This window comes from Ovis aries, chromosome 18, assembly GCF_016772045.2.
Source record: "Ovis aries strain OAR_USU_Benz2616 breed Rambouillet chromosome 18, ARS-UI_Ramb_v3.0, whole genome shotgun sequence".
NCBI classification, from domain to species: domain Eukaryota; kingdom Metazoa; phylum Chordata; class Mammalia; order Artiodactyla; family Bovidae; genus Ovis; species Ovis aries.
This window is the reverse complement of record NC_056071.1, coordinates 2,132,311-2,154,121: the sequence shown is the minus strand read 5'-3', so window position 1 is coordinate 2,154,121 and position 21,811 is coordinate 2,132,311. Positions and strand designations below refer to the sequence as shown.

General features: G+C 46.9%; 1 protein-coding gene across 4 annotated transcripts in view; it reads left to right on the top strand.

The window, feature by feature from the left end:
- Positions 1 to 21,811, top strand: part of ATP10A (ATPase phospholipid transporting 10A (putative)) — a 180,870-nt gene that overhangs the window by 134,456 nt on the left and 24,603 nt on the right. For all 4 annotated transcript variants that reach the window (XM_042235015.2, XM_027956993.3, XM_015101852.4 and 1 more), the window contains 6 exons: positions 6,395 to 6,612; positions 7,968 to 8,162; positions 9,954 to 10,521; positions 18,274 to 18,377; positions 18,456 to 18,582; positions 20,096 to 20,280. In XM_042235015.2, the coding sequence (XP_042090949.1) occupies positions 6,395 to 6,612; positions 7,968 to 8,162; positions 9,954 to 10,521; positions 18,274 to 18,377; positions 18,456 to 18,582; positions 20,096 to 20,280 (1,397 nt within the window). The remainder of the gene's footprint in view (positions 1 to 6,394; positions 6,613 to 7,967; positions 8,163 to 9,953; positions 10,522 to 18,273; positions 18,378 to 18,455; positions 18,583 to 20,095; positions 20,281 to 21,811) is intronic.

The window sequence follows — 21,811 nt, the reverse complement described above, 5'->3', positions numbered from 1 at the left end:
AGTCAATTCCTCCTCCCACCTGCTTTTTCATCCTTGGTTGCCTCCCTCCATCCCCTCTGAATGCACAAGGGAGTCATCTGCTTCCTGTGTCAAGGAGTGACTGCAGCCCGCCACCCATCTGAATCAGGAGAGGGTCCCCGTACCACAGAAGTGTCTCTGGGGCCATCATGTCTCCCAGAGAAGGGGCACCTGCTCTGCAAGCAGGACTCCCCTTTGTGCCTGGAATGGCATCTCAGAACATCAAAGAAACCCTGCCACAGAAGCAAAAGCAAATACAGAACAGGGGGACAACATGGAGGCATAGGAAGCTGTTCTCTAGGAGCATTTGGTGGGAAAGATCTGTTGGAAGCATGGATTTTTGTGACTTTTATAGCATCAAGAATTATCATGATATTCATCATATTCTCCATGTTAAAATGAATCATATAGCAGAAGGCATAGCTCAGTTCAGTCACTCAGTTGTGTCTGACTCTTTGCAACCCCATGGACTGCAGCACACAAGGTTTCCCTGTCCATCACCAACTCCCGGAGTTTATTCAAACTCACGTCCATAGATTCAGTGATGCCATCCAACCACCTCATCCTTTGTCATCCCCTTCTCCTCCAGCCTTCAATCTTTCCCAGGATGGGGTTTTGTTTTTTTTCAAATGAGTAAGTTCGCATCAGGTGGCCAAAGTGTTGGAGTTTCAGCTTCACAAACAGTCCTTCCAATGAATATTCAGGACTGATTTCCTTTACAGTGGACTGGTTGGATCTCCTCGCAGTCCAAGGGACTCTCAAGAGTCTTCTCCAACACCACAGTTCAAAAGCATCAGTTCTTCAGCCCTCAGCTTTCTTTATATTGCAACTCTCACATCCATACATGACCACTGGAAAAACAATAACCTTGACTAGATGGACCTTTGTTGGCAAAGTAATCTCTCTGCTTTTTAATATGCTGTTTAGCTTGGTTATAGCTTTTCTTCCAAGAAGCAAGCATCTTTTAATTTCATGACTGCAGTCACTGTCTGCAGTGATTTTGGAGCCCAAGAAAATACAGTCTCTCACCATTTCCGTTGTTTCCCCATCTATTTGCCATGAAGTGATGGGACTGGGTGCCATGATCTTAGTTTTCTGAATGTTGAGTTTTAAGCCAAATTTTTCACTCTCCTCTTTCATCAATAAAGAGGCTCTTGAGTTCTTCTTCACTTTCTGCCATAAGGGTGGTGTCAACTGCATATCTAAGGTAAATGATATTTCTCCTGGCAGTCTTGATTCCAGCTTGTGCTTCATCTAGCCTAGCATTTCGCATGTTGTATTCTGCATATAAGTTAAATAAGCTGGGTGACGATATACAGCCTTGACATACTCCTTTCCCGATTTGGGAACATTGCATTATTCCATGTCCTGTTCTAACTGTTGCGTCTTGACCTGCATACAGATTTCTCAGGAGGCAGGTCAGGTGATCTGGTATTCCCCTCTCTTTCAGAATTTTGCGCAGTTCGTTGTGATCCACACAGTCAAAGGCTTTGGTGTGGTCAATGAAGCAAAAGTAGATGTTTTTCTGGAACTCTCTTGCTTTTTCGATGGTCCAGCAGATGTTAGCAATTTGATCTCTGGTTCCTCTACCTTTTCTAAATCCAACTTGAACATCTGGAAGCTCACAGTTCATGTACTGTTGAAACCTGGCTTGGAGAATTTTGAGCATTACTTTGCTAGCATGTGAGATGACTGCAATTGTGTGGTAGTTTGAGCATTCCTTGGCATTAGCTTTGTTTGGGATTGGAATGAAAACTGACCTTTTCCAGTCCTGTGGCCACTGGTGAGTTTTCCAAATTTGCTGGCATAGTGAGTGCAGCACTTTCACAGCAACATCTTTTAGGATTTGAAATAGCTCAACTGGAATTCCATCACCTCCACTACCTTTGTTAGTGATGCTTCCTAAGGCCCACTTGACTTCGCATTCCAGAATGTCTGGCTCTAGGTGAGTGATCACACCAGCGTGATTATCTGGGTCATGAAGATCTTTTTTGTACAGTTCTTCTGTGTACTCTTGCCACCTCTTCTTAATATCTTCTGCTTCTGTTAGGTCCGTACCATTTCTGTCCTTTATTGAGCCCATCTTTGCATGAAATGTTCCCTTGGTATCTCTAATTGTCTTGAAGAGATCTCTAGTCTTTCCCTTTCTATTGTTTTCCTCTATTTCTTTGCATTTGTCTCTGAGGAAGGCTTTCTTATTTCTCCTTGCTGTTCTTTGGAACTCTGCATTCAAATGGGTATATCTTTCCTTTTCTCCTTTGCCTTTAGCTACTCTTCTTTTCTCAGCTATTTGTAATGCCTCATCAGACAACCATTTTGCCTTTTTGCATTTCTTTTTCTTGGAGATGGTCTTGATCACTGCCTCCTGTACAATGTCACAAACCTCTTTCTATAGTTCTTCAGGCACTCTGTCTTCCATATCTCATACGTTGAATATATTTGTCACTTTCACTGTAAGGAATTTGATTTAGGTCATACCTGAATGGTCTAGTGGTTTTCCCTACTTTCTTCAATTTAAGTCTGACTTTGGCAATAAAGAGTTCATGATCTGAGCCACAGTCAGCTCCTGGTCTTGTTTTTCCTGACTGTATAGAGCTTTTCCATCTTTGTCTGCAAAGAATATAATCAATCTGATTTTGGTATTGACCATCTGGTCGTATCCATGTATAGAGTTGTCTCTTGTGTTGTTGAAAGAGGGTGTTCTCTTGGCAAAACTCTGTTAACCTTTGGCCAGCTTCATTTTGTATTCCAAGGCCAAATTTGCCTGTTACTCCAGGTAGTTCTTGACTTCCTACTTTTGCATTCCAGTTGCCTGTAATGAAGAGGACTTTTTGGGGGGATGTTAGTTCTAGGACATCTTGTAGGTCTTCTAAGAACCTTTCAACTTCAGCTTCTTCAGCATTACTGGTCAGGGCATAAACTTGGATTGCTGTGATATTGAATGTTTTGCCTTGGAAACGAGCAGAGATGATTCTGTCATTTTTGAGATTGCATCCAGCTATTGCATTTCAGACTGATCTGTTGACTATGATGGCTACTCAATTTCTTCTAAGGGATTCCTGCCCACAGTAGTAGATATAATGGTCCTCTGAGTTAAATGCACCCATTCCAGTCCATTTTAGTTCACTGATTCGTTAAATGTCAATGTTCACTCTTGCCATCTCCTGTTTGACTACTTCCAATTTACCTTGATTCATGGACCTAACATTCTAGGTTCCTATGCAGTATTGTTCTTGACAGCATCAGACTTTACTTCCATCACCAGTCACATCCACAAGTGGGTGTTGTTTTCACTTTGGCTTCATCTCTTCATTCTTTCTGGAGTTAGTTCTGCACTCTTCTCCGGTAGCAAACTGGGCACCTGCCCACATGAGGAGTTCATCTTTCAGTGTCACATCTTTTTTCCTTTCAGACTGTTCATGGGGTTCTCAAGGTAAGAATACTGAAGTGGTTTGCATTCTCCTCTCCAGTGGACCACATTTTGCCAGAACTCTTCACCATGACCTGTCTGTCTTGGGTGACCATACTGGTCTGGCTCATAGTTTTCTTGAGCTAGACAAGGCTGAGGTCCATGTGATCAGTTTGGTTAGTTTTCTGCAATTGTGGTTTTAATTCTGTCTGCCCTCTAATGGGAGAAGGCAATGGCACCCACTCCAGTACTCTTGCCTGGAAAATCCCATGGACAGAGGAGCCTGGTAGCCTGCAGTCCATGGGGTTGCAAAGAGTCAGACACGACTGAGCGACTTCTTTCACTTTTTAGTTTCCTGCACTGGAGAAGGAAATGGCAACCCACTCCAGTGTTCTTACCTGGAGAATCCCAGGGATGGCGGAGCCTGGTGGGCTGCCATCTCTGGGGTCGCACAGGGTTGGACACGACTGAAGCAACTTAGTAGCAGCAGTAGTAGCCCTCTAATGGGTAAGGATAAAAGGCTTATGGAAGTTTATAGAAGGCATAGGAACATATTCAATTTGTTTAATGTTTTATTTGCCACCCAGTAATATATGGTCAGGAACAGTGTCCCATCCACCCACCTGCCTCTTTCTCTGACTTGTTCCTTCCTGGACTCCTTGGACTTGTGCAGAACGGCTTGGAGTCCTAAAAGCAGAACTCAGCCTGGTTGTGAAGGACTCAGAGGACCAGGTCTAAAGTCAGCCATTAAACTGGAACTGGGGCTCTGTGGGCAGAATTCCACATAAGATTACAGAAGGATTTTGAGAGTTGTCAGATACTTACCATAAAACCAGAGTGGTCCATCACCCCAGAAGACACAGGAAAGCATTTCCAGGGAAGGTAAAAACAGCCAGGTGTATCTGAAGTGTGTTTTAAAGAAGAGCGATGATCAGTGACCCCCGTGGCCAAGGTCCTCCTTAGTGGGTGCTGCCATGGTCTAACAGATCAGTAAAATGAATTCAGGTCAGTTTGGCTCTGAGCAGTGAGCCCAGCTCACATGCACTCGAACCGGCCACACAGACCATAGGCATATCCCTCTCTACCTCGTATCCTGGTGACAGTGCAGGACGAGGGTCAAGTGTCAGCTGTCTCTTGTCCCCATCTTCCCTAAGGAGCTTGAGGGCCTCACCAAAGCCACTGCTGCCCATTCACACAACACAGACATCAGCAGTGGCCTGAGGGACAGCCACTCTCAGGCTAATATCTACTACTGCTGTGGGAGTGTGGGCAGGCCGATGTGCCCTGGGAGGCTGACACCACACTCGTAGTGTCCAAGCCCAGGAACTGGACAGGCCCGGTGCTGGCTTTTCCCTTCCCTGCCACTCTCTCAGCACCACAGCACCAGGTAGCCGGGGTGTGGACTCAGAGGCACTGTGTGCTGGAGTCTTTTCCTGGGATTAGGAGCTCCTGAAGTGGAATCCTGGGGTTGGCAGTTACACAGCCAGGCGGCCATGGGCAGGTGACTTCCCTTTCCTTCAGTCAGTTCAGTTGCTCAGTCATATCCAACTTTTTGTGACCCCATGGACTGCAGCACACCAGGCCTCCCTGTCCATCACCAGCTCCTGGAGCTTATTCAAACTCATGTCCATCTATTGGCTGATGCCATCCAACCATCTCATCCTCTGTTGTCCCCTTCTCCTCCCGCCTTCAGTCTTTCCCAGCGTCACAGTCTTTTCCAGTGAGTCAGCGCTTTGCATCAGGTGGCCAAAGTATTGGAGCTTCAGCTTCAGCATGAGTCCTTCCAATGAGTATTCAGGACTAGTTTCCTTTAGGATAAACTGGTTGGATCCCTTTCGAGGAAGATGCTGAGTTCAGGGCCTGGCCCGCATGACAGCCCATACCCTGGCAAGCCCAGATGGGGGCGCCTCTCTCAGCTCCTCGCACAAGTCACCCCCAGCTGCCACCCAGCACCAGGCCTGCTCTGGAGGCCCTTAGTACTTGTTTGTGTTGGTCCTGTGATGGTCTCCTGCTGCTCGTGCATGATGGAAGACGCAGAGCTAACTAGGTAAAGCTGAGAAGACGTGTTGAGAGCCCGTGTTAGCAAGCAGCGGCGCAGTGCACTTCTCTCTGGTTCGCAGCAGCCCTGGCAGCTTCAGGGACTCTTGCTCCCCGGTGCCCCCTAGGGCTCAAGCACAGCATCACAGTCACGGGCCTCAGCGGAGCGCTGCCTGTTTAGGGGAGCTCAGAGGGCATTTGTCCCCCGCTGCTCAGGGGACATTCGTCCCCGCTGGACGTGCCCAGGAGGGTGTGAGCCTTCCCAGTGGGAAGTGCGCATCCTCATGGGGTGAGTATGGCACCCACTCCCCACCCTACCCTGAGCAGGGAGCCTCCTCAGCAGAGCACCCTCAGCATAGCCCCAGAATTGCTATTTCTGCTTGACTGCAAAGCAGACGCTCAAGGTATGATCTGTCCTGGTGGTCCCAGTGAGCAGGTGTCCCAGTGGTCTCAGGATGAAGGTCCAAGCCTGAAGCCCAGCTCCTCTGTAGGCCTTCCAGCCCTCCTGCCCACCCACCCCATTCACACTGGGGCTCTGCTGAACAGAGGGGCCATGTGTGACTCCATCCACATCTGACTTTCTGTGGGATGGGACGACTTCTGTGCCATCATGGATGGGACGTGAGCTTTGCAACCTGTGGGCCTGGGCAACATCCTCACCCCTCATCCTGTGACCTTAACGAGCCGAGACTGTCTTCTCATCTGTGGAGTTGAGTTGAGAATGTAAGCCCTGTGGGTTCACTGAAGGTACATGTAAATAAGAATGGCCCTCATCCCTTAGTGGAAACCCCTGTCAAACGTGGTCTCACTGTCAGAGAAAAGAGGGAGAGGGCCTTGGGACACCCAGTGTGTGCCTCGTTGGAACCCAAATCCCTCAGTTTCACGCCTGGCCTCCCCACGACGTGTGACTTGGTGTCCCTCTCTCCACAGCCCAGCGTCTGGCCAGGTACCAGGAGGCAGACTCAGAGGAGGAGGAGGTGGTTCCTAGGGGGGGCTCGCTGCCCCCACGAGGGGCCGCTGGGGGCCACCCGAGCACCCGAGCCGCCCACCAGAGCCAGAGCAGCAGGGTGCACCGGCGCGTGGGCAGCCGTGCGGAGGCCCGGCGCGTCAGCATGCTGACCGAGCTCACGGCCTTCAGCAGCCCCATGGTAAGTCCTCCTGCCCTCCCGTGACCGCCCCTCGTCACCGAAGGCATCTGCTCTTGCGTGTGGGGCTTCCTCTGTCAGTCAGGGAGTGTTTTTCTGGCTAGGGTCTTCTCCCCACTCCGCGGAATGAAGCACTGACACAGCCGCCTTCTCAGGCTGGGAACTGCGAGTGGCCACTAGGATGGGGGATGCAGAGGAAGTCCGTCCTGCCCTGCGAGATGAATACAACAGCAGGGCAATATGACAGCTCTGAAAAAACCCAAGTTTAAGGAAAAGAGTCTGAATTAGATGAGCCCAAACCCATCCCTTGCCTTGTCAGCCACCCAAACATTTATGGACCATTCTCTGGTAGGGAAATTTCCAGAAGTGCATGAGTGACAACCTCTGAAAGATCCTTTCAGTGAGGGAGAATCTGTTCTGCTCATGTATGGTGGCCTTATTCTTTTATGCTCTTAGAAATCTGTACAGAAGGTGCCATAGAGGTCACCTAGACTCATGGTCGCCTGTTGGTGGGTTTGCATGGGATATGTGACAGGGAGCTCTCAACCCAGGCAGCAGGGAGACTATGCTGGAAATCTCTCCCAGCCTTTCCTGATACCAGTTTTGGAGTCAGTACAGGTGAGAAATATTTGAAATGTTCCCAAAAAGTCAGACACGACTTGTCACCTAAACAACAATTCTTTGACCTAGGTAGTTCCTGATTTAGTGAAGAATCTCTGTGCATAGAAGCTTATCAGTATGTGATTTATATCAATAAAACAGTGAAGAAATATACCCAGTGATAAAGGGATGGTCAAATAAATTATGTCTGTTTTGAAGCTGTTTGTTAAAAAGTACGTTTTCAAAAGGCTGTTAAAGGCCTGGTAAAGTTGAGGCGATATAATGTTTTTGTAGAAATGGAAACTGCCATTTACATATAAAGTATTTTGATTAAAACGTAAATGTATAGAAAAAAAGACAAAGGAAAGGCAGAGAAGCATGTTTTTCAAAAAGTATATATTACTATGAGGTGGTGTAATAGAGACCTGCTACATTTTCCCTGTGATTCTCTTATTTCTCCAAATCTTTCTGAATAAGATATGTTACTTTGTAATATATATTCTTGGAGGTGTTATTTTATAAACAGAACATATATACCTTCTTATATATAAAAATATATGCATTTCATTTATAGACTGTATATTCTTATACAATTAAGATGATATATAATTTGTTATTATAAAGTGACAGGTATGTGTGAGGTGCAGGTCTCTTGACAGCTTCCGGTAAAATCGAGGTGACCTAAATAGTCAAGCACCAAAGGAGCAGTGGGCCCGTCCCTGGATCAGACTGACCCCTGGCCTCTGTGTTCTCCTCAGGAGAAGGACGTAACACCCGACCCGAAGCTGCTGGAGAAGGTGCGCGAGTGCGGCAGGTGCCTGGCGTCCGCGAGGCACCAGGAGCATCCGCTGGACCACCTCTCGCCCGAGCTGTCTGACATTTTCGACTTCTTCATTGCGCTCACCATCTGCAACACAGTGGTGGTCACGTCCCCGGATCAGCCACGACAAAAGGCAAGTTCTGGAGCTTCCATCCTGGAAGCCGATAAAGGCCTGGGCCTGGATGCGGTGTCTGTCTTCCTGAGAGGGAGCCTGGGTCACTGTGCACCACTCTCAGCTTTCAGGGGTGCACTGAGGGCTTCAGAAAGGGCACACCAGCCCCGCAGCTCTGTGGGGACATCCCCAGACTGTGGTGGGCGGACGCCAGGATTGTGGTCAAGAGGGAGAGGACGGCCAGCCAGAGACAGCTGCCGAGCCTGGGGTGAGATGGGCACAGAGTGTCCAGGCAGGGCTTGAGGCAGGGGGGCTGGGAGCTGGCCGCCTCCGTGCTGACCAGAGTCTCAGCGCACAGAGGACAGGGTGGGGCCCAGGGAGGAGCTGCCTGGACTTGCACCGTCACTGTGAGCCAGTCCCCTCCTGTGTCTCAGACTCCTCTTCTGGGGTGTGGGGGCGATGGTGGGATTTAGGGAAAGGTCTCAGAGTAGGGTTTGGCACACAGGAAATATCCGTGATGCTAATAAAGGTTGTTAAAACAGCGGCATTCAGAAAGTGGTTGAGAATCAGTGGCAAGTTACTTAAGGTGGTGGAAACATAACAACACCCAAGTTGGGTTTTGTTTGGGTTAACATCAAGATTTTCTCCAAAGAGAGGAGCGTTTCATGTGTGAAAGGCGCCTCTTTAAGCCAAGCAGTCCTCCAGGAGGGAGGGTGCGCCTAAGCATGGCTGAGCGTGTACAGCGAAACCACTCTAAGTGGACACACGTGAAGGTTCTTGGGTGAGATGCACACCGTAGGCCTGTCCCCTGACATTGCCCCGACTCTCCCAGGCCCCTTCCTCAGTGAAGCCCTGCCAACAGGTTCTGCTGGTGAAGCTGCTGGGAGTGACAAAGGGAGAACAGGGACCTCTTGCTTCTCTGTGGCGGCGGCAGCATGTTTGTCAGCAGTGGGACCCCTCCAGGCTTTTCTCACACCTCACTCACCTGGGGAAGCCCCAGGGGCCCAGTGGGTCTCAAGCAAATGGGCTCTGCCACTGAGAGACCACAAGCTTGTGCCGCCAGCCCTGGACGGGGTGGCTTCCTGCTGGAGCTCAGCTCTCAGCAGCGTCTGCATCCCCCGGGGCCCTTCCGCCACCCTCCTCAGCTCCTCTGGAGCACTGTGCTTAGAAGGCATCTGGTTCCTAGGCTAGACCCCACTTGACTGGCCCAGGTGTTGTTGCAGTTACCAAATAAGTAAGAGAAGCTGCAATATGACTGAACAGCGTTGTGCCCAAGTCACATATGCATGAGCTCCATGCGGGAAGCAGACTCCTCAGGCTGCATGTGACTATGTCTCTAGGAAAGATTCTTTGGGGTTTGGGAAATTTTGTGTAAACTTAAATTTTTTATGGATGTAATTCCAAAAGAATGTGTAAATTTTGTTACATGATTTTTTTAATTGGGAAAAAAAAAAAAAAAGGCAGGGTCCATTCCAGGCAGTGGGAGGCCCACTTCTGGGAAGTTTCTGAAAAGCAAGGGAACTGTCATGAGGGGACAGTTCCAAAGTAGTCTCCGGCATCACGGCCGCCCAGTGCCTCTCCTACAGTCACTCACATTCTGAAAGAATGCATGTGGCAGCACCTGTGTTGAGGTGCCATGGAGAGCCAAGGGGTGCTCTCAAGGAAGACATGCTGGCTCTGGTTGCAGTTTTTAGAGGGAAATGGAAAATCCACGTTCAGCACCCCCTGGGGAAGTGGAGGGCAGCCCTGTGGGGGCTGGAGTGAGGCCTCTGGGGGGATGCCTCACCTACCTTCTGATTGTTGCCCTGCCAGGTGAGGGTGCGCTTTGAGCTCAAGTCCCCAGTGAAGACCATCGAAGATTTCCTTCGGAGGTTCACGCCCAGTCGCCTGACTCTGGGCAGCAGTAGCGTCGGGAGCGCAAGTGTGGCCGCCAAGTCCACACCCAAGGCGAGCCTTCTGTCCACGCTGGCCAACGACGGCACGCTGCTCAGGCTGGAGGAGAGGCTGGGCGCCGGAACCCCGCGCCTCGCCAGCAACGGCTACAGCAGCGCGGCGGACGGCTGGGCCGCAGAGCGATCCGCCACGGGGCCGGAGCCCAGCGCGGAGCTGCGCTACGAGGCCGAGAGTCCCGATGAGGCGGCGCTCGTGCACGCCGCCCGTGCCTACAGCTGCGCCCTCGTGGGCCGGCTGCACGACCAGGTGTCGGTGGAGCTGCCCCACCTAGGCAGGCTCACCTTCGAGCTCCTGCACACGCTGGGCTTCGACTCCATCCGGAAGAGGATGTCGGTGGTGATCAGGCACCCCCTCACGGACGAGATCAACGTGTACACCAAGGGTGCTGACTCAGTGGTCATGGACCTCTTGCTGCCTTGCTCCACAGGTACCTGCACCCCGTGGGCAGCTCCCTGCTACAGAACCAGCCCTTCCACACAGCGGAGCTTCGCCTCTCTGGGTGGCCTTTTCCTGCTCTCAAGGGTTTGGGCTAGAATGGAGGGTGGGGGAGGATCCAGCAGATGGGGAGCTTTGGAACCTGAACTTGCCTCAGAACTTCTCTGAGGCCTGAAATTCATGTGGGTGAGGCCCTGCATCAGGTCTGATTCTGGGGATGAAGATTAAGAGTGTTTACACTAGAAGCCCTCAAAGGCTCCTTTCTGCTTCTCCTTGCCTGGACCTGGGGCATCTGTGAGGCCCTGGCCATGACTTTTAGCCATCTGCGGAGTGACTTCAGCCCGCAGTGGGGCTACTGGCCGCTGGAAGACTTGGGCCAGTAAGTCCCATCTTGGCTTCTTTTGCACTAGTTTGACTGAGTCCAAGCTTGCTCTGCTCGCTGCATGACAGGCCAGTGAATGCAAGAGAGGACATGTTGAGGCAAGGAGTATGACTTTATTCAGAAAGCTGGCAGACCGAGAAGAGGGCAGATTAATGTCTCAAAATAACCATGTTGTTGGGGCCTGGATTCCAGGTTCTTCTATAGAACCAGAGAGAAGCAGTAAGGAACTAAAGTCCAAAGGCAGAATAGAGAGAGAGGAGAAGAAGTGAAGTATAAAGGGCCATTAGTCTTGCAAAAAGTCTCTGAGAATGGCCAGTATCTGGGAAGGGATGTGTTAATCTCGTCTTCCTTGCGTCCATTCACTGGTGGGCAGGGTCAGATGATCTCTCTTGAGCTGAACAAAGACACTTTAGTTTACCAGTCAGGCAGAGGGGCAGGGTCCTCTGGAGGCAGGCCATTATGTATGATTTTAACAGCAAAAGCAACAAAAAGCAAGTCAAAGAAGTAGTGCCAACATGAAGTTAGAATTGACTTTTCCCTGCAACACTAGACTTCCATGTAACACTGAGGTTGAAAAAGAGTAGTTCAGAAGCCACTGTTATAGAAGGTGGAACTTTGTTTAGTAGATGACTTGAAGAGGAGCTTCCCAGACCTCTCCACGTGGTCCTGCAGCCCCAGTGTAGCCTTCCTGTTTGCACCAGCCTCCGGTGAGAAACAGAGCCTTCCATACACTGTACTATGGAGCAAACAGGTCAAATCATGGTGGTGCCCAAACCATGACATTGAAGGGGGCACCTGAAAAATAAGCAGTTTCTATGGATCTCTGCCAATTCCTCTGGGAATTTCCAAGCAGCGTGCCCTTCACATAGGTTTGGATAGGTCATAGCTACATACAAATACCAGGCAATTTAAGATTCGGGATGTTCAGAGCCCCCAGTGGTTTTTCAAGAAAAGGGATGGCTCTGAGGTGGTCCTGAAGTTAGCAGTGACACCTTGACATTGTGCATAAATCATTCAGCGTTCACTGTGGGAGTGGGGTGGGCAGGGTATGGAGCAGAGCAGTCCTGTATATGGCCAGGCTGCTCTACTTTATGCAAGCAATATAGTGAGAGGGCCATGTGAGTGTCCAATACCTTCTTCAGAGAGCTCACAGCACTTTTACGTAAAAGGCACACGGAGGCTCAGCTGACTGTGGATGGGCCCTGTGCCATATTCGCAGGATGTGGCTGCATCTCACCTGCCCTGGCAGTACGTTGTGTGGGATCGGGTAGCAAGCAGGGACTCCACCCACCCGTTACCTACAGATTTCTGTTCAAATCCCAAGTCTACATTATGGGCGGGGGTGACCTGGACATGTTACTCTCTCTGTGCCTCTTTCCCCAACTGTACAAAGGAAATCAGAATGCTGACCTCCCAGGAACCCCTGTCCAGGCTCCAGCACAGTACGTGGTGCATTCCAGGTATAAAGTATAAGCTGGATCCCTTCCCTTCTCGCTGGTTTCTTCTTCTTAAGATTCACTTACTGAGGTTCAGTCCAGGTGTCACTTTGTATGGAGATGTTGTGATGACTCCACCCTCCTCCAAGGGCAGGTGTAGAGGAGGGATGGGCAAGGTGCGGCAGTCACCACTGCTCCCTGCTGGGCTGGGGGGCGCTCAGCCTGCACAGAAACATGTCAGTGTGGTGTGTGACCTCACCCCCGTCCAGGGCATCCTGCGTCCCCAGTGCCCGCCCTGCCTTCTCTCACTCTAGTTTTGTTTGGACCACTGTAGCTAACAGCAGCATCACAGCCCCTGCTCCTTCCCTGGTGTGCAAGCTTCCGCTCGCCCTTTGGACAGCTGAAGCACTTTGTTAGTGTTAATTCCAGAGCCTCTCGGTTAGACATGTCTTTGTTCAAATTATAGTCAGAATCTGGAATAATACCATCACAATAATAGGAGTGAATGGAGTTTACAGGAGTAAATAACAGTAGTTATTCAAGATTAACATGACATTCAATGTCATCTTTCCAGGAAGTTTATATTCCTAAGCAAAGCAATGTAGGGCAGTGTTTTCCTTTCTTCACTCTTTTTTCATTATTGCCCCCTTAAGGAGTCTTTTTAGATATTTTTTTCCTAACTATCCATTAAAATGCCATGGATATGTTATGTATTTATTTATGTAACATACATATATCTGTGCTTTATTTGTAATATGATTCCCCCCAACCAAGGGACCAGTCTTTGGTCTGTTAAGGGGACTGTCTTCTCCATGGAGAGCACCGATCTAGAAGGTTAAGAGTGTTTCTCCCAGGTCCTATATCAGAGAGCTGACTGGGCTTGTAGTCAGCTTGCCCCAGGCAGGCAGATTCTCAACCACCAAACTGCCAGGGATGTCCTAGATTTCTTTTCTTTTTTTTTTTTTTTGCCAGTAGTGTTAAGTGTATTCATCCAACATTATCTTAGAGGTCAGGTAACTAGCCTACTAATGAAACAAATGCAGCGGTAAATGCAGTACTGAGTTTGAACACAAGCTTATAGGCAGTTAGAAACATGCCACATATTTACAAGCAAGGGCAACCATGGCATGGGTTCCTCAGAGTGTGTAGAATTATCTAGTTCTACATACTAGGTTTCTACATATGTAGGTTTTACCTATCTGACAAGTTTCTGTCATTATTACAGCAAAAGTCTTCTAAATCACTGTATAAATTAGGACATTTATGTTGATCTGCCTTGCACAGATCCTCAACTAATGAAACAAAATAAAGTTCAGGTAGTTTTAAAGGCAAGTCAAATAATATTTTTCATTGTGGAAAACATTATTGTATTCTGTGAATCAGTGTACAAACACTGCAAAATAATACTCTAGATTATACCATAGACTATTATATTACTAGTCTTTTGAGAAATATATCTGTAAATAGATCATGAAAGAACTTTAAGTTCAAGACACTTAAAGCATTTTCTTTAAAATGTTCTGTATATGCTTTCTCTATTATCAAGGCTTTATGTAAAACGTCTGACTTTCAGAAATTCAAAAGGATTTCCGTATATAAGTAAACACCTTGTGTTTTTAGGATGATAAAATTTTTTTTCTATGTTATAAATTGATTACTCTTTATGAGGTTTTGTTATGTGAAATTCTCATTTCAACACGTGATATTAAAATAGCCAAAACTATGATGAGTTTATTTTTATTTTTTTATATTAATTTTTTCTTAATATATATATTTATTGAAATATAGTTGAATTACAGTGTTTCAAGTGCACAGCAAGGTGATTCACTTATACATATACACATATATTGTCTTTGGAATTATTTTCCATTACAGGTTATTATAAGATATTGACTATAGTTCTCTGTGCTATAGAGTAAACCTTTGTTGCTTGTTGCATATCTGTTTTTTAAAATTAGAAATCTACCGGAGAAGGCAATGGCACCCCACTCCAGTACTCTTGCCTGGAAAATCCCATGGACGGAGGAGCCTGGTAGGCTACAGTCCATGGGGTCACTGAGAGTTGGACACGACTCAGTGACTTCACTTTCACTTTCATGCATTGGAGAAGGAAATGGCAACCCACTCCAGTGTTCTTGCCTGGAGAATCCCAGGGACGGCGGAGCCTGGTGGGCTGCTGTCTATGGGGTCGCACAGAGTTGGACATGACTGAAACAACTTAGCAGCATTCTATTCATACTAAGTCAAACAAATGGAATCAAAATATCGTACACTTTTTAGTCAAAAATTTGAAGTTTTCTAAAATATGTATATTATACATATTATATGTATATATATATGTATACAAAAGCTTTTCTACTATGCTTGATAAAGGCTTGAAAAGAACACACAAAAAGAAGAAGAGATGGAGAAATTGGAAAACATAAACTAAATGAAATGAGAGCACTGAATATGAAATAGAAAAAGTAAAACAAACTGGATAAAAGTAAACTATCATTGTATAGCCGAGTTGTTTTTAAACATGACTGCTCACTGGAAACATATCTGGAGCTCTGGAGTGAAAAAAAAGCAATACCTGACCATTTGTATTTTTTGAAAAATCTTCAGATAATTCTGATATGCATCTGGATTTTAAAGAGTGATTACATGTTTTTCTGTTAAATGATAATTTTGGTGATATAGAGTTCTATTATTTTTCTGTTGACCAATTATGATATAGTGGTGTAAAGTGAGATAATTACTTGATCACAATAGTGAAAGATGTTTATCATTTATCACAATCAATAGCCAGACAAAAAATTTTGTTTCATTTTAATTTTTTCTTAATATATATATTTATTGAAATGATTGACTTAACAATATAAACTGATTAACTTAACAATATAAAATAATTACATACAGTTTGGGGGATCAGACAGAGTGATGTGATAAGTGCATGCATGTACATATAAGTTTTCATCCTCCCAGCCAGTCTGTGTCTTTTGGTTGGTACCTTTAATCCATTACATTTAAGATATTTAGTTTAATTTAATTTTAATAATTTAATTTAATATGTGTAATCTTATTAGCATTTTCTTAACTGTTTTGGGGGTTTATTTTGTGTAGATCTTTTCCATGTATTGTGTTTCCTGTCTAGAAAAGTTCCTTTATCATTTGTTATAAAGCTGGTGCTAAATTCTCTTAACTTTTGCTTGTCTGGAAATTTTTCAGTTTCTCCATCAAATCTGAACAAGAGTCTTGCTGGGTAGAGTATTCTTGGTTGTAGGTTCTTCCCTTTCATCACTTTAAATATATCATGCCATTCCCTTCTGGCTTGTAGAGTTTCTGTTCAGAAATCAGCTGGTATCTTGATGGGAGTTTCCTTGTACATTATTTGTCATTTCTCCCCTATTGCATTTAATATTTTGTATTTGTCTTTAATTTTTGTCAGTTTGGTTACTGTGTGACTTGGTGTGTTCATCCTTGGGTTCATCCTGCCTGGGACTCTCTGTGCTTCCTGGACTTGGTTGACTGTTTCCTTTCCCATGTCAGGGACATTTTCAGCTATTACCTCTTCAAGTATTTTCTCAGGTCCTTTTCCTCTTCTCCTGGGACCCCTATACTGCAAGTGTTGGCACATTTAATGCTGTCCCAGAGGTCTCTTAGGCGGTCCACATTTTTGTTTCATTCTTTTTTCTATATTCTGTTCTGTGACAGTGATTTCCACAGTTCAGTCCTCCAGGTCATTTTCCCATTCTTCTGCCTCTTATTCTGCTCTTGATTGCTTCTAGTGTATTATTCGTCCCTGTTTATATGTTCTTTAGTTCTTCTAAGTGTTTGGTAAACATTTCTTCCATCTGCTTGATCTTTGCCTCCATTGTTTTCCTGAGATCCTGCATCATCTTCACTATCATTACTCTGAATTCTTTTTCTGGAAGGTTGCCTATCTTCGCTTTATTTAGTTGTTTTTCTGGGGTTTATCTTGTCCCTTCATCTGGGATATAACTCTCTGCTTTTTCATGCTGATTAGCTTTCTGTGATGTGGTTTTTGTTTCAGTTACTGTGGTTCTGTGCTTCTTACTTCTTCTGTCTGCCCTCTGATGGAGGAGGCTGAGGCTTGTGTAAGCTTCCTGATGGGAGGGACTGGTGGTGGGAAAAACTGGGTCTTGCTCTGGTGGGCAGGGCCTTGCTCTAAGCTGCAATCCAATTATCTGCTGATGGGTGGAGTTTCACTATGGTAGTTGTTTGGCCTGAGGTAACCCAGCCCTCTTTACGGGCTCCATGGTAGGGTTAATGGAGAACTCCAAGAGGGTTTACGCCCAGGGGGCCCTTCCTGGGCTGATGCTGCTAGTGCCCCCAGCCCTGTGGGGAGCCCCTGCTGACTCATGCCTCCACAGGAGACCCTCCAACATGAGCAGGTAGCTTTGGTTCAGTCCCCTTTGGGGGGTCACTGCTCCTTTCCCCTGTGTCTTGGTGCATGCAAGATTCTGCTTGTGCCCTCTAAGACTGCAGTCTCTTTTTCCCCGAGTTCTGTGCAAGTCCTATAGTCAAATCCCACTGGCCTCCAAGGTCAGATTCCATGGGGATCCCCAGTCCCTTTGTCCTATCCCCAGGCTAGGAAACCTGCTGTGAGGTTCAGAACCTTCACAGCAGTGAGAGAACTTCTGTGATGTTATTGTTCTCTAGTTTGTGAGTCACCCATATGGCAGGTATGGGATTTGATTTTATTGTGATTGTGCCCCTCCTCCCATCTCACTTCAGCTCCTTGTCTTTGGGGTATCTTTTTTTCAGCAGGTTCCAGCATCCTCCTGTCAATGGTGGTTCAACAGCTAGTTGCAGTTTGGGTGCTCTCACAGGAGGAGATGAGCACACATCCTTCTCCTCTGCCATCTTGAACCAGAAGTCTGACAAGGTTCTTTTTAAAATAATGTCTAACTTTAAGTTCTGTATTGAACGCATATGCTATTGACAAGTAGTAAAACAGGTGCTTGCTAAATCTAGTGGTGCATATGTTTTCTGGGCACCTCTTACTGGAGGTTGTTGGAGTAAATTGTAATGAAAGGTCGCTCCTGTGATATTCCTGCCTAATTAATTGGAACAAAATTCTGGCCAGCATTCCAATTGCAGCCAGCTACAGTGAGACAGAATGGGGAGGGCCACTGACTCCGAAACACACTCATACTTTTATCACACAAAAACTAAAGCGTCCTCTGACTTCTCACTAACAATTATTAACCTGAGAACACATTGCAGTTAAGAAGGTATATGTCACTTTGCCATAGATTCCACAGTGGTAAGGCTCAGGGTTAGCACTTCTGCTATCTGGTAATAAACAGACAGGTCTGTTCTGCACCTGGATCTACAGAAAACAGGAAAGGGTGAATGTTTGGAAATCTCTTACTAGCTGATAGCTAATTTCATACCTTTTTCAAAATTATGGTTAAAGAAAACAACATAACATTAGTTTACCTTCTTAACCAGTTTTGAGTGTACGGTTCAGTAGTGTTGAGTAATATTTGCATTGGTGTGCAGCAGATCTCCAGGAATTTCCATCTTGCAAAACTGAAACTCTGTATCGCTCCTTCCTCCCCTCCTCCCCCAGCCCCTGGAAACCAGCTTTCTCTCTGAGCATGGGCACTTTGTGTTGCTGTTGTATTAGTCGTTCAGTCCTGTCCAACTCTTTGCGGCCCCATGGATGGTAGCCCACAGTCTTCTCTGTTTGTGGGATTCTCCAGCAAGAATACAAATGCAGCTCTTTTTTCTCCTTGGATGGGGAAAGTTCCCAACTAGACCCTGATGGTGCTGAGCTCTCAGCTGTGGAAATCTCAGCAGTGACCGTCACTGCAGACTGATTTCAACAGGCCCGGAGTCTGAGGGAACCAGGGCATTCCACTGGGCTCTGTTGTTCTCACTCATTTTTTTTTTCCTTCTCCCATTTCCAACTTAGATGACGCCAGAGGAAGGCATCAAATGAAGATCCGCAGCAAGACCCAGAATTACCTCAACTTGTATGCAGTGGAGGGCCTGCGCACCTTATGCATTGCCAAGAGGGTGAGTAGGCAGCTCCACGGAGGGGCAGAGCCCCACAGCGGGGCGCAGCCCATGAGCTCATCAGTGGGTCTCACCCAGGTTCTGAGTAAGGAAGAGTATGCCTGTTGGCTACAGAGCCACTTGGAAGCAGAATCTGCCGTGGACAACCGGGAGGAGCTCCTCTTTCAGTCCGCCATTCGCCTGGAGACGAATCTGCATTTGTTGGGTAATTATGTTCTCAAGCCGGCTGGTGTCCTGTAGGGCGGGGTGGAGTTTGCAGCATCCCAGGCAGAGAGGTACCCTGGCTGTAGTCCACAGCAGCTCTGCCCACACTGGTCTTCATTAAGTACCCCCCTGGCTTGACACTGGGCTTCCCTTGTGGCCCAGCAATAAAAAATCCACCTGCAAAGCAGGAGACCTCGGTTGGATCCGTGGGTCTAGAAGATCGCCTGGAGAAGGAAGTGACAACCCACTCCAGTATTCTTGCCTGGGAAATCCCACGGACAGAGGAGCCTGGCGGGCTACAGTCCAGAGGGCTGCAGCGGAGTCAGACATGACTCAGTGACTAAACAACAAAACAGCTGGTCTGACTCTAGCACACCCCCCCGGGTGGGGCAGCTCCATTGAACATTCTCCTCTCTGGTCAGTTTTTGGGTCATTCCCTGTGCCACCCTTCTGGGTACCACGTAAGACTTTCCTCCCCTAAAATCCTGCTTTCCTACCAAAAATAGTGATAAGAAGCAAGGTTTCTCAACAACTGATGCTTAAAATGGTCTCTCCATCCCAGGAACAGTCAGAAACTGTTAGACTCATACAGGGCTGCCTTTTATGCATAAAAGTCAGCCCTCTCATATCTTTTAATATAAAGGCACTAATCCCATTCACGAGAGCTCACTCTCATGACCTAATTGCCTCCCAAAGGCCCCAGCTGCTAATGCCATTACCCTGGGGATTAGGGCACCAATGGACTATGGACTTTTAGGAGGGACACAAACATTTTAGTCCATAGCAGCATCCCAGCACAGGGAACAGCATGCATGAAAGAGAAAGGCAAGGCTGACAAGGAGGCCTCGGGCAATGCTGCACTTCTAAAAGAAAGATGGAGGCCATCTCACCAAGCTGGAAGCAGGAAAACCAGGCTGGCCTAGAGGACGCTTTTCTGCACCAAGTGGTGTGCTTTTCCTAAAATCCTGAGACTTGCACATGAAAAATCTGCTCCTTAATTTTTATGTGTGTGGGAAAAGCATCAGGATAATGTTGCTTTCAAGAAATAATGGGCCTCTATGGTCTGTTTCAACAGCTAATGGTAAACACTGTTGAGAGCCATCACTGTGGGCTCATTTACCAGAAGCTTTCTGCAGGATGGATAAGCTTGAAAACTTTTCATCCCTCGGGGTATGGTCATTCTCACCATCTCCCCACAAACTTTATTTCCAAGCTATCTGTAAAGTTAAAAGTTCACTGCATGTTAGGAAGCCTTGGAGGTGTTCTGTTCAATGTCCAGAGAATTAATGTTTAGTGCTCCCAGCTGTCCCTATTGTATGGAGTCGAGAGCTGGTGAAGGTACCCCCATATCCTGAATGAGGAATCACACCAGTGCTTCCAGAGAAGATGGACTTCAGCAGGGTCCAGTCTGCAGGGTGGGGCCAGGACCTGTGCTGAGCTGGAGTGTAGTATTCATGCTGGTCAGGGCAGGGGCCTGGAAGCAAGGCCTCACCTACACTGGTACCTTTGAGCAGGTGCCACCGGGATTGAAGACCGTCTGCAGGACGGAGTCCCCGAAACCATTGCTAAACTGCGTCAAGCAGGTCTGCAGATTTGGGTTCTCACCGGCGACAAACAGGAAACAGCCGTTAACATCGCTCACGCCTGCAAACTTCTGGACCATGACGAGGAAGTCATCACCCTGAATGCCGAATCCCAGGTGGGTGGATGTTAGGGAGGCTGCTTTACTGAGGCAATCCCAAACCCCCCAGCCCCAGAGAGGGGCAGGAAGGAATGTCTTCCATTTCTGGCACTTGCTGTGAGGTGGGCCTTTGTTCTTCACCTCTGTTTATACCTGTGTTGTGTTTCTTATTGTCTTGGAAGATAGGGGATTTGCTGGGACTTTTCAGGAACACGTCTGAGCTTCATAATGCAGAGTTCAACCAGCTTTTTCCTGAGCTACTGTCCAGCCAGCAGTATCAGAGTGTCTCGTGAGCTCTCATGTAGCTAGGGCAGCTGTCGATTCGGCATTGGCATTCCCAAGACAGCACGTGTTATCTCATTAATGCCCCAGCACCACTTGGGTTGTCATCCCTCACCTCTGTTGACTGAAATCCCCCCATGGAGAGGGTGGGTCTCTTCCCACAGACTCTTCCAGAGTGGCTCTTCCTTGGAACATCTCCTCCAGGGGAAGAGGAAGTCCAGCCTTTATGGATCATGTAGATATCACACTTAAGATGTGCCTTATCACAGAGTTTTCACCTTTGTTTTCTCCTAAAAGGTTTATAGTGTAGCATCTCACCTTTAGACACAATCTGTTTTGTGTAGAATTTTGTGTATAGTGTATGAGGTTTACATCAAACTGTGTTTTTCTGCATGTAGCTGGCCAGTTACTCAGGAACTGTTTGTAGACAGCTTGTCTTTTCTCCACTAAATTGACTTTATACCTTTGTTGAAAATCAGTTGTTCCTATTTGTTTTGCGTCTATTTTTAGATTTCTGTTATGTTCCATACCTGTATCTATCCCTTCTTCAATACCATGCTGTCTTGTGAGTTTTTAAATAAGTTTTAAAATAAATAAGCAGTATTTTGTTTAATCTTTAATCCAATTTTCTGTTGATGGGCGGGGCTGTGTTCCCTCCCTGTTCTACCTGAAGCCAAACTATGGTGGAGGTAATGAAAGATAATAGCTACATCCTTCAAAAGGTCCCATGATGCACTGCTGCACTCAGTGCCTCCATCAGCAGAAAATTGGATTAAAGATTTACTGAGCATGGCCCCGCCCATCACAACAAGACCCTGTTTCCCCCTCAGTCAGTCTCTCCCATCAGGAACCTTCCATAAACTTCTTATCCTTCTCTATCAGAGGGCAGATTAACCAATCTATTAAAACTATTAAAACTAACCAAGCCTTGTCTAACTCAAGGAAACAATGAGAAAACCACGTAGGGCCACTCAAAATGTACAGGACATGGTGAAGAGTTCTGACAAAATGTGGTCCAAGGAGAAGGGAATGGCAAACCACTTCAGTATTCTTGCCTTGAGAACTCCATGAACAGTATGAAAAGGCAAAAAGATAGGACACTGAAAGATGAACTCCCCAAGTCTGTAGGTGCTCAACATGCTACTAGAAATCAGTGGAGAAATAACTCGAGAAAGAATGAAGAGACAGAGCCAAAGCAAAAACAACACCCAATTGTGGATGACTCGTGATGGAAGTAAAGTCCAGTGCTATAAAAGAGCAATATTGC